General features: G+C 42.1%; 1 protein-coding gene across 1 annotated transcript in view; it reads left to right on the top strand.

The window, feature by feature from the left end:
- Window positions 1-12,499, top strand: part of cpne4b (copine IVb) — a 36,800-nt gene that overhangs the window by 15,729 nt on the left and 8,572 nt on the right. Inside the window, exons 8-9 of the mRNA XM_067411005.1 lie at window positions 541-639; window positions 4,151-4,237. Of these exons, the coding sequence (XP_067267106.1) occupies window positions 541-639; window positions 4,151-4,237 (186 nt within the window). The remainder of the gene's footprint in view (window positions 1-540; window positions 640-4,150; window positions 4,238-12,499) is intronic.

The raw sequence follows: 12,499 nt of genomic DNA on the forward strand, positions 1-12,499 counted from the left end.
CGTGCTTTTGTGATTTATGAGGACACAAATTTGTATAATGACATGGGTATTACACTGGTATTACAATATAAATATGAAATATTGACTATTTAAAATAGCTTTAAAAACATACTAAACAATGTTTTATTAAAAATGTAAAAGTGCAGAATGTTTTCTGTGATGGGTAGGTTTAGGGGTAGGGGTAGTGTTGGGGGATAGAATGTACAGTTTACGCCTATGGAATGTCCTCAATTTGATAGCAAAACAAACGTGTGTGTGTGTGTGTTTGTGTACGTGTGACAATGTGACCTTTAGTACTGTTATTGGAAACTATTTGGCACAGGATATTTATCACAGTTCTCTAGAGACTGAAGTCTCACACCTTCTTGCACAAATCTGAAATTAATCATAAATTTATTTACCTCATAAAACATGTAGATCAGCATCTTATAAATGTAGGATAATGGTGGTTCTGTGTTTCATTCTGCTGTATCATAAACATGATGTGTATTGTCAATTTTATGTGATTAGCTTTTTTACACATTTTTTTTCTTGTTGTAGTGTACAGTATGGGACTGGGATTCTAACGGCAAACACGACTTCATAGGAGAATTTCAAACCACCTTCAAGGAGATGAAGTCAGCCATGGATGGGAAGCTGGTATAAACATACTCACATACACAGTCACAAAACAGATCCTACTTCCAAAATTCTCTCATCAACACAATAATTTGACGCAATACAATTGTTCACCATCCACAAATAACATGACTTTTGAACTGTTTCATATAATTATTTAGAATTATACCTATTTATACCCACATATTCCATTGAATTAGCAAGGAAACACTGCTAGGACTTAAGACACTTGGGGGGGGGGGAACCCCGAAAAGGACATTATAACATTTTTAAAGCACTGAATATACCCTGAAGCACAGGGAATGGAGTAAGAGCAAAAGCATGCATTCTTCATAACTCCAGCTTATGGAAATGTGCAAAGAAGAAAGCCTTCATTAATAAAAACTCATATCACATCGTCTTGACTGGAGCTTGCCCAAGGGCATGAGGAAGGCTGTGGAAATTCAAAGAATAAGACCAGATTCTGTGGTCTGATGTAGCCGAAATTGAACCTTTGAGCCTCAGTGCTAAGCACCTTAAAACACCCTAGCAACTGCATATTCACAGTCTACCACTCTGAACACTTAGCAACACTTTGGCAACCACTTATAATGCCCTCGGAACCAGTCCGAACACCTTAAAGGCTTAGTTGATAAATTAAATTTCTGTCATTATTTACTCACCTTCATGTCGTTCCACACCCGTAAGACCTACGTTCATCATCTTCAGAACACAAATTAAGATATTTTTGATAAAATCCGATGGCTCAGTGAGGTCTCCATTGCTAGCAAGATAGATAATTAACAGATCCCCAAAAAGCTACTAAAGGCATATTTAAAGCAGTTCATGTGACTACGGTGGTTCAACCTTAAAGTTATGAAGTTGTGCACAGTTGTGCAGTTGTGTGTGTCCCCTTTAAATGCTCACGCTCTCCGCCCCCAAGCTCACAACTCTATAATACATTGTATAAACAAAGTTCACACAGCTAATATAACCCTCAAAATGGATCTTTACAAAGTGTTTGTCATGCAGCATATCAGATCATGTAAGTATAGTATTTATTTGGATGTTTACATTTGATTCTGAATGAGTTTGATGGCATGCTGTGGCTAACAGGGCTAAAGCTAACATTACACACTGTTGGAGAGATTTATAAAGAATTAAGTTGTGTTTATGAATTATACCGACTGTAAGTGTTTAATAATGAAAATAACGATATGGCTCTGGTCTCCGTGAATACAGTATGAAACAATGGTAACTTTAACCACATTTAACAGTACATTAGCAACATGCTAACAAAACATTTAGAAAGTCAATTTACAAATATCACTAAAACTATCATGATATCATGGATCATGTCAGTGATTATTGCTCCATCTGCCATTTTTCACTATTGTCCTTGCTTGCTTACCTGCATAAAGTCTGTTGATTCAGCTGTGCACAGATCAAGACGTTAATACTGGCTTGTCTAATGCCTTGAACATGGGCTGGTATATGCAAAAATCACATTTATTTGTATAGCGCTTTTCACGATACATATCATTTCAAAGCAGCTTTAAAGAGAATGTTGGGGGCGTACATATTAATGATCGAGACTGTTGCATCACAGTCGGTGTTATGTTGAGATTCGCCTGTTCTTCAGAGGTCGTTTGCACATATCAAATTTACATAAGAAGGAGGAAGCAATGGTGTTTGAGACTCACTGTATGTCATTTCCATGTACAGAACTCTAATTATTTAACTATGCCAAGATAAATTCAATTTTCAATTCTAGGGCACCTTTAATAAAGTCATTATTTTGGGTTTTTTGGTGCACAAAAAGTATTCTCTTCACTTCATAATATTAAGGTTGAACCACTGTAGTCACATTAACTGTTTTAAATATGTCTTTAGTAGCTTTCTGGGCTTCTGAAAGTGTAAATTATGTTGCTGGCAATGGAGGCCTCACTGATATAAATATACAGTGGCATGAAAAAGTATGTGAACCACTTGCAGAATCTGTGAAAATGTGAATAATTTTAATAAAATAAGTGAGATCATACAAAATGCATGTTATTTTTTTATTTAGTACTGTCCTGAGTAAGATATTTTAGAACACCTAGCAACAGCATAGCAACAGGCTAACAACTGCAACCACTTTGAACACTTTAGCAACATCCTGGCAACCAACCAGAGCAGCTTAGCAACTGCATAGCAATGGGCTAACAACTGCAAAGCAACACTCTGGCAACCAACCAGAACACCCTAGCAACTGCATAGCAACAGACTAACCGCTCTGAACATCTTAGCAACACCCTGGCATGGCAGCAAGCTTTGCACAGGCAAGCGCCATTCACATTTGTTTGAGAAAGTAAAAATCGATTTATCTTAAATATCATTTTTTTCCATTTGACTCAGTCTTAATTAGCACTAGAGACTTCTTTCAAAAACAGTAAAAAAATTGTAATGTCAGGTAATTGACAGGGCCTATATATATATATATATATTAAATACAACCAATAAAACTAAATAATTTTCTAGATAATTCTATGGAGTCAACAGAAGCAAATCTCTGCGTCATCTAGTGGGTGTGATGTTTGGGTTTCCACATACTTTTGATTGTAGATTATATATACAAAAACACACACACACACACACACATTATTATCATGCCGCACACACTCATCAGTCTATGGTGTCTGAATGAGTTCACTCTGTTTCATCACTTTTCTCGTTCGAAATCTATTACCGGCTGTGCTGATTAGTAGTTATTGTGTGGCTTTAAATTCCAATAACTTCATATTCACAGTCATCCCTTTGAATGCTCAGAGGAGCAAAGTCGACAGGCTTCAACATACGCTTCTCGTTGTGTTGGTTAATCAGTGCAATACCTCATCCGTCAGCGCATGCTGATTGCACTGCTAGCGAGATTCACAAACAGGTGCTTCATTTTCAGCAGGAAACTCAGATCTTTCGGTCTCTAGGGGTGGTAGAAAACATCTCGCATGCTCTTCAATAAGAAGACCTGATTTGCGGCCTTTAGAATAGGCTAAGATAATTGTGCTTGCATCATTTTAAAAAAACTCATGGATTTGAGACTGAAATCTTTGGATTGTTGGCATCACTAGGTTTTCCATGAGCTTTTGTATTCACACTACAAATGTAAATTGAATGAAGACCTGTTTGGCTTTGATAGACATATGTTTTTTTGTCCTGACAGGCATTATCACAAGAGAAACTACAAACTGATCTTGGCCAAAAGGTGACTTATTAACACTGACATGCTTGTGAAAGTCTCGCCAGCACTGCTAGCTTACAGCCAATCACTCTCACATTTTCTGAAAGCTCAACTGCAGACACTTTGTTATACTGAGTCTTTAAGACATCCGTCTGTCAATGTGCCTCTTAGCCTGTGGGCATATTCCTCTCATACAGATATATCACAAGCACATCTCAGACCAGATGAAATACCTGCAAGACCAGGCAATCCATCTTGTGGCTCAATGGAGTTCACTGCAAAGCTGAATGAATGGCATAGTGCTGTAGTTTTGTTTCACTAACATTTTTCTGACAGATCCAGTGGGAGTGTATTAATCCTAAGTACCAAGTGAAGAAGAAGAACTACAGAAATTCTGGAATGGTAATTCTTACCCTGTGCAAGGTGAGTAATTTTCACACTTTTTATCTGGCAGTAAATAAATAAATTAAGGTTTTAGGATCTGGGTTAAGCAGGAAGTGTAAATCAAGCCTACTGTAACACCATTATGACTGTCATTTTGGCTAGAAAATATGCTTTTCTTTTTTTTCTTCTTTTTTTTAATGCAATATCTGGTCCATTTATTAGGTTGGAAATGCTTTGTATGTAGATCTGCACATTGTATGAATCAAGTACTACAAAGGTTATTGGTAACCTATGGCGGCATTATAATGCCATTAATGACCGAGCGCACAACTGATGCTTGCGCACCCAGTAAAGGCCTTTGCACACTGAGTCAGAAATTTTCGCATGCATTTTTTCGTATTCGCAATCCTAAAAATTCGTCACACACAGAGGCCTTGCACACTGAGTCCTTTGCTTATTAATGAGTGCGTTGCGAAAAAAAATTGCAAAATAAATTGCAAAACAATACAAAATGAAGTCTTCAAGCAGTGAGCACGATTAGTTGTCTACTCTCTTCTTAAAAAGAGAAAAAGAAAGAGGAAATATTGGGTCCATTCAATCCCGAGATTACATAGAGAGAAAGGAGAATTAACCTCATCAAGGAGCTGCGGGATTATCCGAGCGTTTCAAAGATTACTTCAGGATGTCAGTGGCTCTTTTTGATGCTTTACTACTGGCACAATCTGTGTTTATATTATTCGGTCTCTTTGTATTCTGCACTTTGTTTGTCATTCAGTGCCGCTGTTTTGCGCTGTAGACGACGTGGATCAACTTTTTTGCGTTCACGTACGGTGGCTCTGAATTGTCAAAACGTCTCTCAAAATGCGTGCCATGGATGCGGAAAATGCAGAAAATCGAACCTGATCTGAATATTTTTTGACGGACGAAAGTTTCGGAGGCAGTGTGCAAACGCGATTGACATAACGTGAGGTCGATTTTATTTTTTAACGTGCGAAAGTTTTGCATGCGAATATCAAACTCAGTGTGCAATGACCTTAAATCACTTCCGCGAGAGGATAAAGGCTGATTTATACTTCTGCGTCTGACCTACGCTGGAGCCTCTGCGCCGTAGGCTATGCGTCTGTTTTCATTTATAGTTCTGCGTCGTTGTCCGCATTGACGTGCATGCAGACCACTAGAAGGCAGTGAACGCGGTCATGTTGAGGATCAAGGCAAAAGCCGAAGAAGAAGCAGCTTGTCATGTAAGTTGTCAGAGAAGCTTACGAATAGAAAATTCATAGAAGCGGCAAATAAGTAACGACTTTTGTTGCAGTATGACTGTATGTGTCCCCTGAAACAGAGCATATTTCATTCCTATGGAAGTTGAAAATGCTCGTTCTTCTCTATTGTGCCATGCCAGTTTTTTGACCTGAGGGAGGGGTACTAGCAGACAAATCACAGCGCTTGCGGTCCACATAGAATTGACACGTTGTTACATTTTTGAAGACGTGCACATCAGGCTAGGTCGTAGGCTAAAGGCTGATTTATACTTCTGCGTCAAGTGTACGCCGTAGCTACATCGTAGGCTGTTTGTACCATGCGTAGCCTACGACGTAGCCTGACGTGCACCTCTTCAAAAATGTAACAATGCGTCAATTCTATGCGGACCGCAAGCGCTGTGATTGGTCTGCTAGAACCCCTCCCTCAGGTCAAAAAACTGGCGTGGAACACTCGGAGAAGAGTGAGCGTTTACAACTTCCATAGGAATGGAAAACACACTCTCTTTCAGGGGACACATGCAGTCAAACAAAAGTCGTTACCTATTTGCCGCTTCTATGCCGTTTCTATTTGTAAGCTTCTCTGACAACGTACATGACAATGCTCCTTCTTCTACGGCTTTTGCCTTGATACTCAACATGATCGCGGACACTGCCTACTAGTGGTCTGCATGCACGGCAACGCGGACAACGACGCAGAAGTATAAATGAAAACAGACGCATAGCCTACAGTGCAGAGGCTCCGGCGTAGGTCCGACGCAGAAGTATAAATCAGCCTTAACGCTGCATTCACACGGGGCATCAGCGTCAACGCTTGACGGAGGGCGTGTCTGAAGTTGGCGCTACCGTTACAGTGATAACAGCCAATCACATTACTTTCCAGTGCTGCTTAAATGCAATTGGCTAGCAACTGCTCTAGGGTATTTGCATAGGGTGATCTGATTGGATGATGCCTGCGTTGGCGCTTGAAAAGTTGAGAAATCTTCAACTTTTGCCGCTTGCAACGCAAGTGAAGCGACGTGATGGAACCCACAATTCGATTCGGCAATGCATGACGTCACCCATTCAAAGTAAATGAGAAGCGTTAACGCTGGCGCCCCGTGTGAATGCAGCATAAGATTGGTGCAAACAGCCTACGCTGTAGCTACGCCATACACTCGACACAGAAGTATAAATCAGCCTTAAGAGATCTACACACGAGGAAACGGGAACCCACAAGCTCATTTTAAACCCTTGTGCGCATGACATCTCCTCTGCGCGCAAATCAAGCCCTCGCATGCTCGGACACGACTCACAGCATGCACGTCATCACTTCCCACACTCGCGCTCGATCTTGTTTCAGTGTAACCTCAAATGTCATTGGTCAATTCAGTTTTTCCAGAAGTCTGCTGTGATTGGACACCTGTTGTAAAACGATTAGACATGGCTTCATCAATGGACCAGATGCTAGTGGGTTAAACTTTATTTATTGACTGATTGATTGCATTATTATTATAATATGTCCTTATGTAACAAAGGGAGACTTATGGTAAGATCCATTTGAGAGGATTATGGGGAATGTAGTCCAGGAAGTGACAGGGACATGACAGGAACAGACTGTGATCATGACATAATGCCCCCCTCCCGGAAGGCGCGTCCTCGCGACGTAAACGGAACAGCTAGGGAGGGGGGTGGGTGCATTGGGGACTGGTATGCAGACATGAACAGGGTCCCCAATGCAGGTTCCAGGAACTCGGCCACTATGGCGGGTCAGGTGCCACGGGCAGCCTTGGCGGGTCAGATGCCACGGATAGCCACGGCGGGTCAGGTGCCACGGATAGCCACGGCGGGTCAGGTGCCACGGATAGCCACGGCGGGTCAGGTGCCACGGATAGCCACGGCGGGTCAGGTGGTTTGGGCAGCCACGGCAAGTCAGGTGGCTTGGGCAGCCACGGCAAGTCAGGTGGCTTGGGCAGCCACGGCAGGTCAGGTGGCTTTGGCAGCCACGGCAGGTCAGGTGGCTTGGGCAGCCACGGCAGGTCAGGTGGCTTGGGCAGCCACTGCGGGACAGAGTCCAAAGATGACCATGTTGGGTCAAAGTCCATTAATGGCCCTAGTGGATTATAGTCCATGGGCGACCGTGACAGTTCAAAGGCAGATGAAGGCAGTGGCTGGGCAGGGTACCCACCCACAAGCTCCCCACCCACAAGCTCCCCACCCTCAGGTATACTGCCCCCCCAAAAAAAGTTCTTGGGGAATTCAACGGGAGCCGTGGCGGGTTCATGGGCAAGGAGCTCGGGTGGCGCTGGCAGGGCAAGGAAGTCAGGTGGCGCCGGCAGGGCAAGGAGCACAGGAGGCGCCGGGAGGGCAAGGAGCACAGGAGGCGCCGGCAGGGCAAGGAGCACAGGTGGCGCCGGCAGGGCAAGGAGCGCAGGTGGTGCCGGCAGGGCAAGGCGCTTAGGCGGTGCTGGCAGAGCATGATGCTTGGGCGGAGCAAGAGAGACCTCTGGAGTGGTCTCCGGACCCACAGCAGGCTCTTCTTCAAGGCTCAGAAGCCTTCCAATCGGAAAAGCCTTCTTCCTCCTCCTCCTCTTCTTCCGAGGCTGAGGCGAGGGTTCACCGGTTAGAGCGGGTTCTGGAGCGGACTCAATGGCTGGAACGCCCCCTGTATCCTTAAGCTTCTAGGGGGCAGCCATCTTGCCCGTGGGCACTGGCAAAGCAGCCATCTCGTCCATCGCGTCCAGGGTACTTGAGTGCGTTGCAACCGGCTGGCTTGAGTGTGAAGCGGCCGACGTTGGTTTCGGAATGCCAGCTGCTCGTGCCGAAGTCAACGGTGGGTCAGCCACGCTGGAACGCAACCCTCTCCGCTTCCTGACTGATCTAGAGACGTGACGTTGCTCTGGGCGATCAGCGGAGACGTGAGTACTGTGCAATGTCCAAATATTCCGCTACCTATTCCTCCAATGATCGTGTGCCCTGCGTACTCCACAACAACAATTGATCAATGTCCATACCGTACAAATGAACTCTGGGAAAGCTGCTGGATCGTGGTGGCGGTGAAGTCTTCTGTAATGAAGGGAGACTTATGGTAAGATCCATTTGCAGCTTTATTGAAGTTAGAGTGGTCGTACAGGCAGGGTCAGACAGGAGCAAACAGGAATCACAAGGAAGAGGCAGAATCGTGGTCAAAATACAGGCAATGGTCAAAGGCAGGCAGATATCAACCACGGAACAGGATAACAAGGCAAGGGTCAAAGACAGGAACAGACAGGAAAACAGGATAACACTTGGAATTGACACACAGGATAATCAAGACTTCACGGTGAGGTGGTGTGTGTGTGAGTCCTTTATAGTCCAGGTAATGTGTGGCAGCTGGGTGTGGTGATTAGTGTAATGATTGGTAGAGTGAGTGCAGATGAATGGTAGAGAGGATTATGGGGAATGTAGTCCAGGAAGTGACAGGAACATGACAGGAACAGACTGTGATCATGACACCTTACCAGATACTATATTAACTTTATTTATTATTATTGTTATGGGGCTGTAGCTGCTGGGGAAAAATTAGAACACATTTGCTGCAGTTGACCGCTACATTACCGCTATACTTCCACTAAACAGTATCTATGTTTACACAGCCAAAATTATATCAGTTCTGACAACTACAGAAATGTGAAAAGTGTCCATTAAATACTTGTCACTATGATTCTAAATCCAAAATTGATAAAAAGTTTAATCACTTGTTTATAACAGTAAGCAAGAGTTGTTGTGTAAGCTTTTTGTTATCATTCTTTGTCAGTTTAATATATTGTCAGATTAATATATTTTCCATTAAATACAGTATAAAAGGGTTTCAGCACTTTACCCCATTGGAAAGTTGCAGTTAAATCATACCCCTCTGAAACCCAATTTAGAAATTAATCTTTATATCTAAGACACATTTAGTTGTTGTTGTTTTTTAATACATTGTTCAGATGTGGTCAGTTGTACTCATTTATACTGTGCACTGTACTTACTTTGAACTTAAAGGGTTAGTTCACCCAAAAATGAAAAAATGTAATTTATTACTCACCCTCATGTTGTTCCAAACCCGTAAGACCTTTGTTCATCTTTGGAACACAAATTAAGATATTTTTGTTGAAATCCGTTGGCTCCGTGAAGCCTGTATCGTCAACAATGACATTTCCTCTCTCATGATCCATTAATGCACTAAAAACATATTTAAATCAGTTCATGTGAGTACAGTGGTTCAATATTAATATTATAAAGCGACAAGAATATTTTTGGTGCGCCAAAAAAAAACGAAATAACGATTTATATAGTGATGGCCAACTTCAAAACACTTCTTCAGGAAGCTTCGAAGCGTTACTAATCTTCTGTGTTGAATCAGCTGTTCGGAGCGCCAAAGTCACATGATTTCAGCAGTTTGGTCGTTTCATGATTCATGATTCGACACAAAAGATTCACTCCGAAGCTTCATGAAGCAGTGTTTTCATGAAGTCGTTATTTTGGGTGTTTTTTGGTGCACCAAAAATATTCTCATCACTTTTTAATATTAATATTGAAGTACTTAACTTTAACTGAAACTTTTCAATGGGGTAAAGTGCTGAAACCTTTTTACATCTTATTTAATGGAAAATATATTAACCTGACAATATATTAAACTGACAAATGATAACAAAAAGCTTACACGACAATTTTATCAACAATTTATCTTTTTATCAATTTTGGATTTAGAATCATAGTTACAACTATTTAATGGACACTTTTCACATTTCTGTAATTCTCAGAACTGATAAAGGGCTAATTTTGGCTGGGTAAACATAGATGCTTTTTAGTGGAAGTATAGCGGTAATGTAGCGGTGAACTACAGCAAATATAACTATGAGTTCTAATTTTTCCCCAGCAGCTACAGCTCCATAACAATAATAATAAATCAAGTTAATATAGTATCTGGTAAGGACATATTATAATAATAATGCAATCAATCAGTCAATAAATAAAGTTTAACCCACTTGCATCTGGTCCATTGATGAAGCCATGTCTAATCGTTTTACAATAGGCGTCCAATCACAACAGACTTCCAGAAAAATGGAATTGACCAATGACATTTGAGGTTACACTGAAATAAGTAAAGTCCCGCCCCATGACTGTCAAAAATAAAAAGCGTTCGCGCAAGCGAAATAGAAGATCGAATGCGAGTGTGGGAACTGATAACGCGGGTTTAAAATGAGCTTGCGGGCTCCCGTTTCCTTGTGATCTGTTATCCTCTCGCGGAAGTGATTTACTGTGTGCGCAAGCATCAGTTATGCGCTCTGTCATTAATGGCATTATAATGCCGCCATACTAACCATCTGTGTTTTTGATTGACAATGTAATTGTGCATTCATATGCAGTATCTCACAGAAGTAAGTACACCCCTCACATTTTTGTAAGTATTTTATTATATCTTTTCATGTGACAACACTGAAGAAATGACACTTTGCTACAATGTAAAGTATAACAGTGTAAATTTGCTGTCCCCTTCAAAATAACTCAACACACAGCCATTAATGTGAATACATTAAAGTGAGTACACCCCTAAGTGAAAATGTCCAAATTGGGCCCAAAGTGTCAAAATTTGTGTGGCCACCATTATTTTCCAGAACTGCCTTAACCCTCTTGGGCATGGAGTTCACCAGAGCTTCACAGGTTACCACTGGAGTCCTTCCACTCCTCCATGACGACATCACGGAGCTGGTGGATATTAGAGACCTTGCGCTCCTCCACCTTTCATTTTAAGGATGCCCCACAGATGCTCAATAGGGTTTAGGTCTGGAGATATGCTTGCCATTCTATCACCTTTACCCTCAGCTTCTTTAGCAATGCAGTGGTCGTCTTGGAGGTGTGTTTGGGGTCGTTATCATGTTGGAATACTGCCCTGCGGCCCAGTCTCTGAAGGGAGGGGATCATGTTCTGCTCATTCATGGTTCCCTCAATGAATTGTAGCTCCCCAGTGCCAGCAGCACTCATGCAGCCCCAGACCATGACACTCCTACCACCATGCTTGACTGTAGGCAAGACACACTCCTCACCTGGATGCCGCCACACACTCTTAACACCAACTGAACCAAATAAGTTTATCTTGGTCTCATCAGACCACAGGACATGGTTCCACTAATCCATGTCCTTATTCTGCTTGTCTTCAGCAAACTGTTTGCGGGCTTTCTTGTGCATCATCTTTAGAAGAGGCTTCCTTCTGGTACGACAGCAATGCAGACCAATTTGATGCAGTGTGCGGCGTATGGTTTGAGTATTGACGGGCTGACAGCCCCTTCAACCTCTGCAGCAATGCTGGCAGCAGTCATACGTCTATTTCCCAAACACAACCTCTGGATATGACGCTGAACTTGTGCACTCAACTTCTTTGGTCGACCATGGCGAAGCCTGTTCTGAGTGGAACCTGTCCTATTAAACCGCTGTATGGTCTTGGCCAACATGTTGCAGCTCAGTTTCAGGGTCTTGGCGATCTTCTTATAGCCTACACCATCTTTATGTAGAGCAACAATTATTTTTTTCAGATGCTCAGAGAGGTCTTTGAGAGTGAGAGCGATAACACCAAATTTAACACACCTGCTCCATATTCACACCTGAGACATTGTAACACTAACGAGTCACATGACACCGGGAAGAGGAAATGGCTAATTGGGCCCAATTTGGACATTTTTACTTAGAGGTGTACTCACTTTTGTGGCCAGCGGTTTAGACATTAATGGCTATGTGTTATTTTGAGGGGACAGCAAATTTACACTGTTATACAAGCTGTACACTCACTACTTTACATTGTAGCAAAAGCATTTTTTCAGTGTTGTCACATGAAAAGATATAATAAAATATTTACAAAAATGTGAGGGGTGTACTCACTTCAGTGTGATACTGTAAACAGTGTATTTGTGCTTATGCATGTACGTGTAAGTGCTATGACAAACTCCTGTACACTCCACTGTACACTGACACAATATTGTAGTATTTTACATTTTTCACATCTGTTGGTAGTTTGGCATGTATGAGGCTAATCATTTGATGTTTC

The sequence above is a fragment of the Chanodichthys erythropterus genome, chromosome 15 (genome assembly GCF_024489055.1).
Source record: "Chanodichthys erythropterus isolate Z2021 chromosome 15, ASM2448905v1, whole genome shotgun sequence".
Lineage (NCBI taxonomy): Eukaryota > Metazoa > Chordata > Actinopteri > Cypriniformes > Xenocyprididae > Chanodichthys > Chanodichthys erythropterus.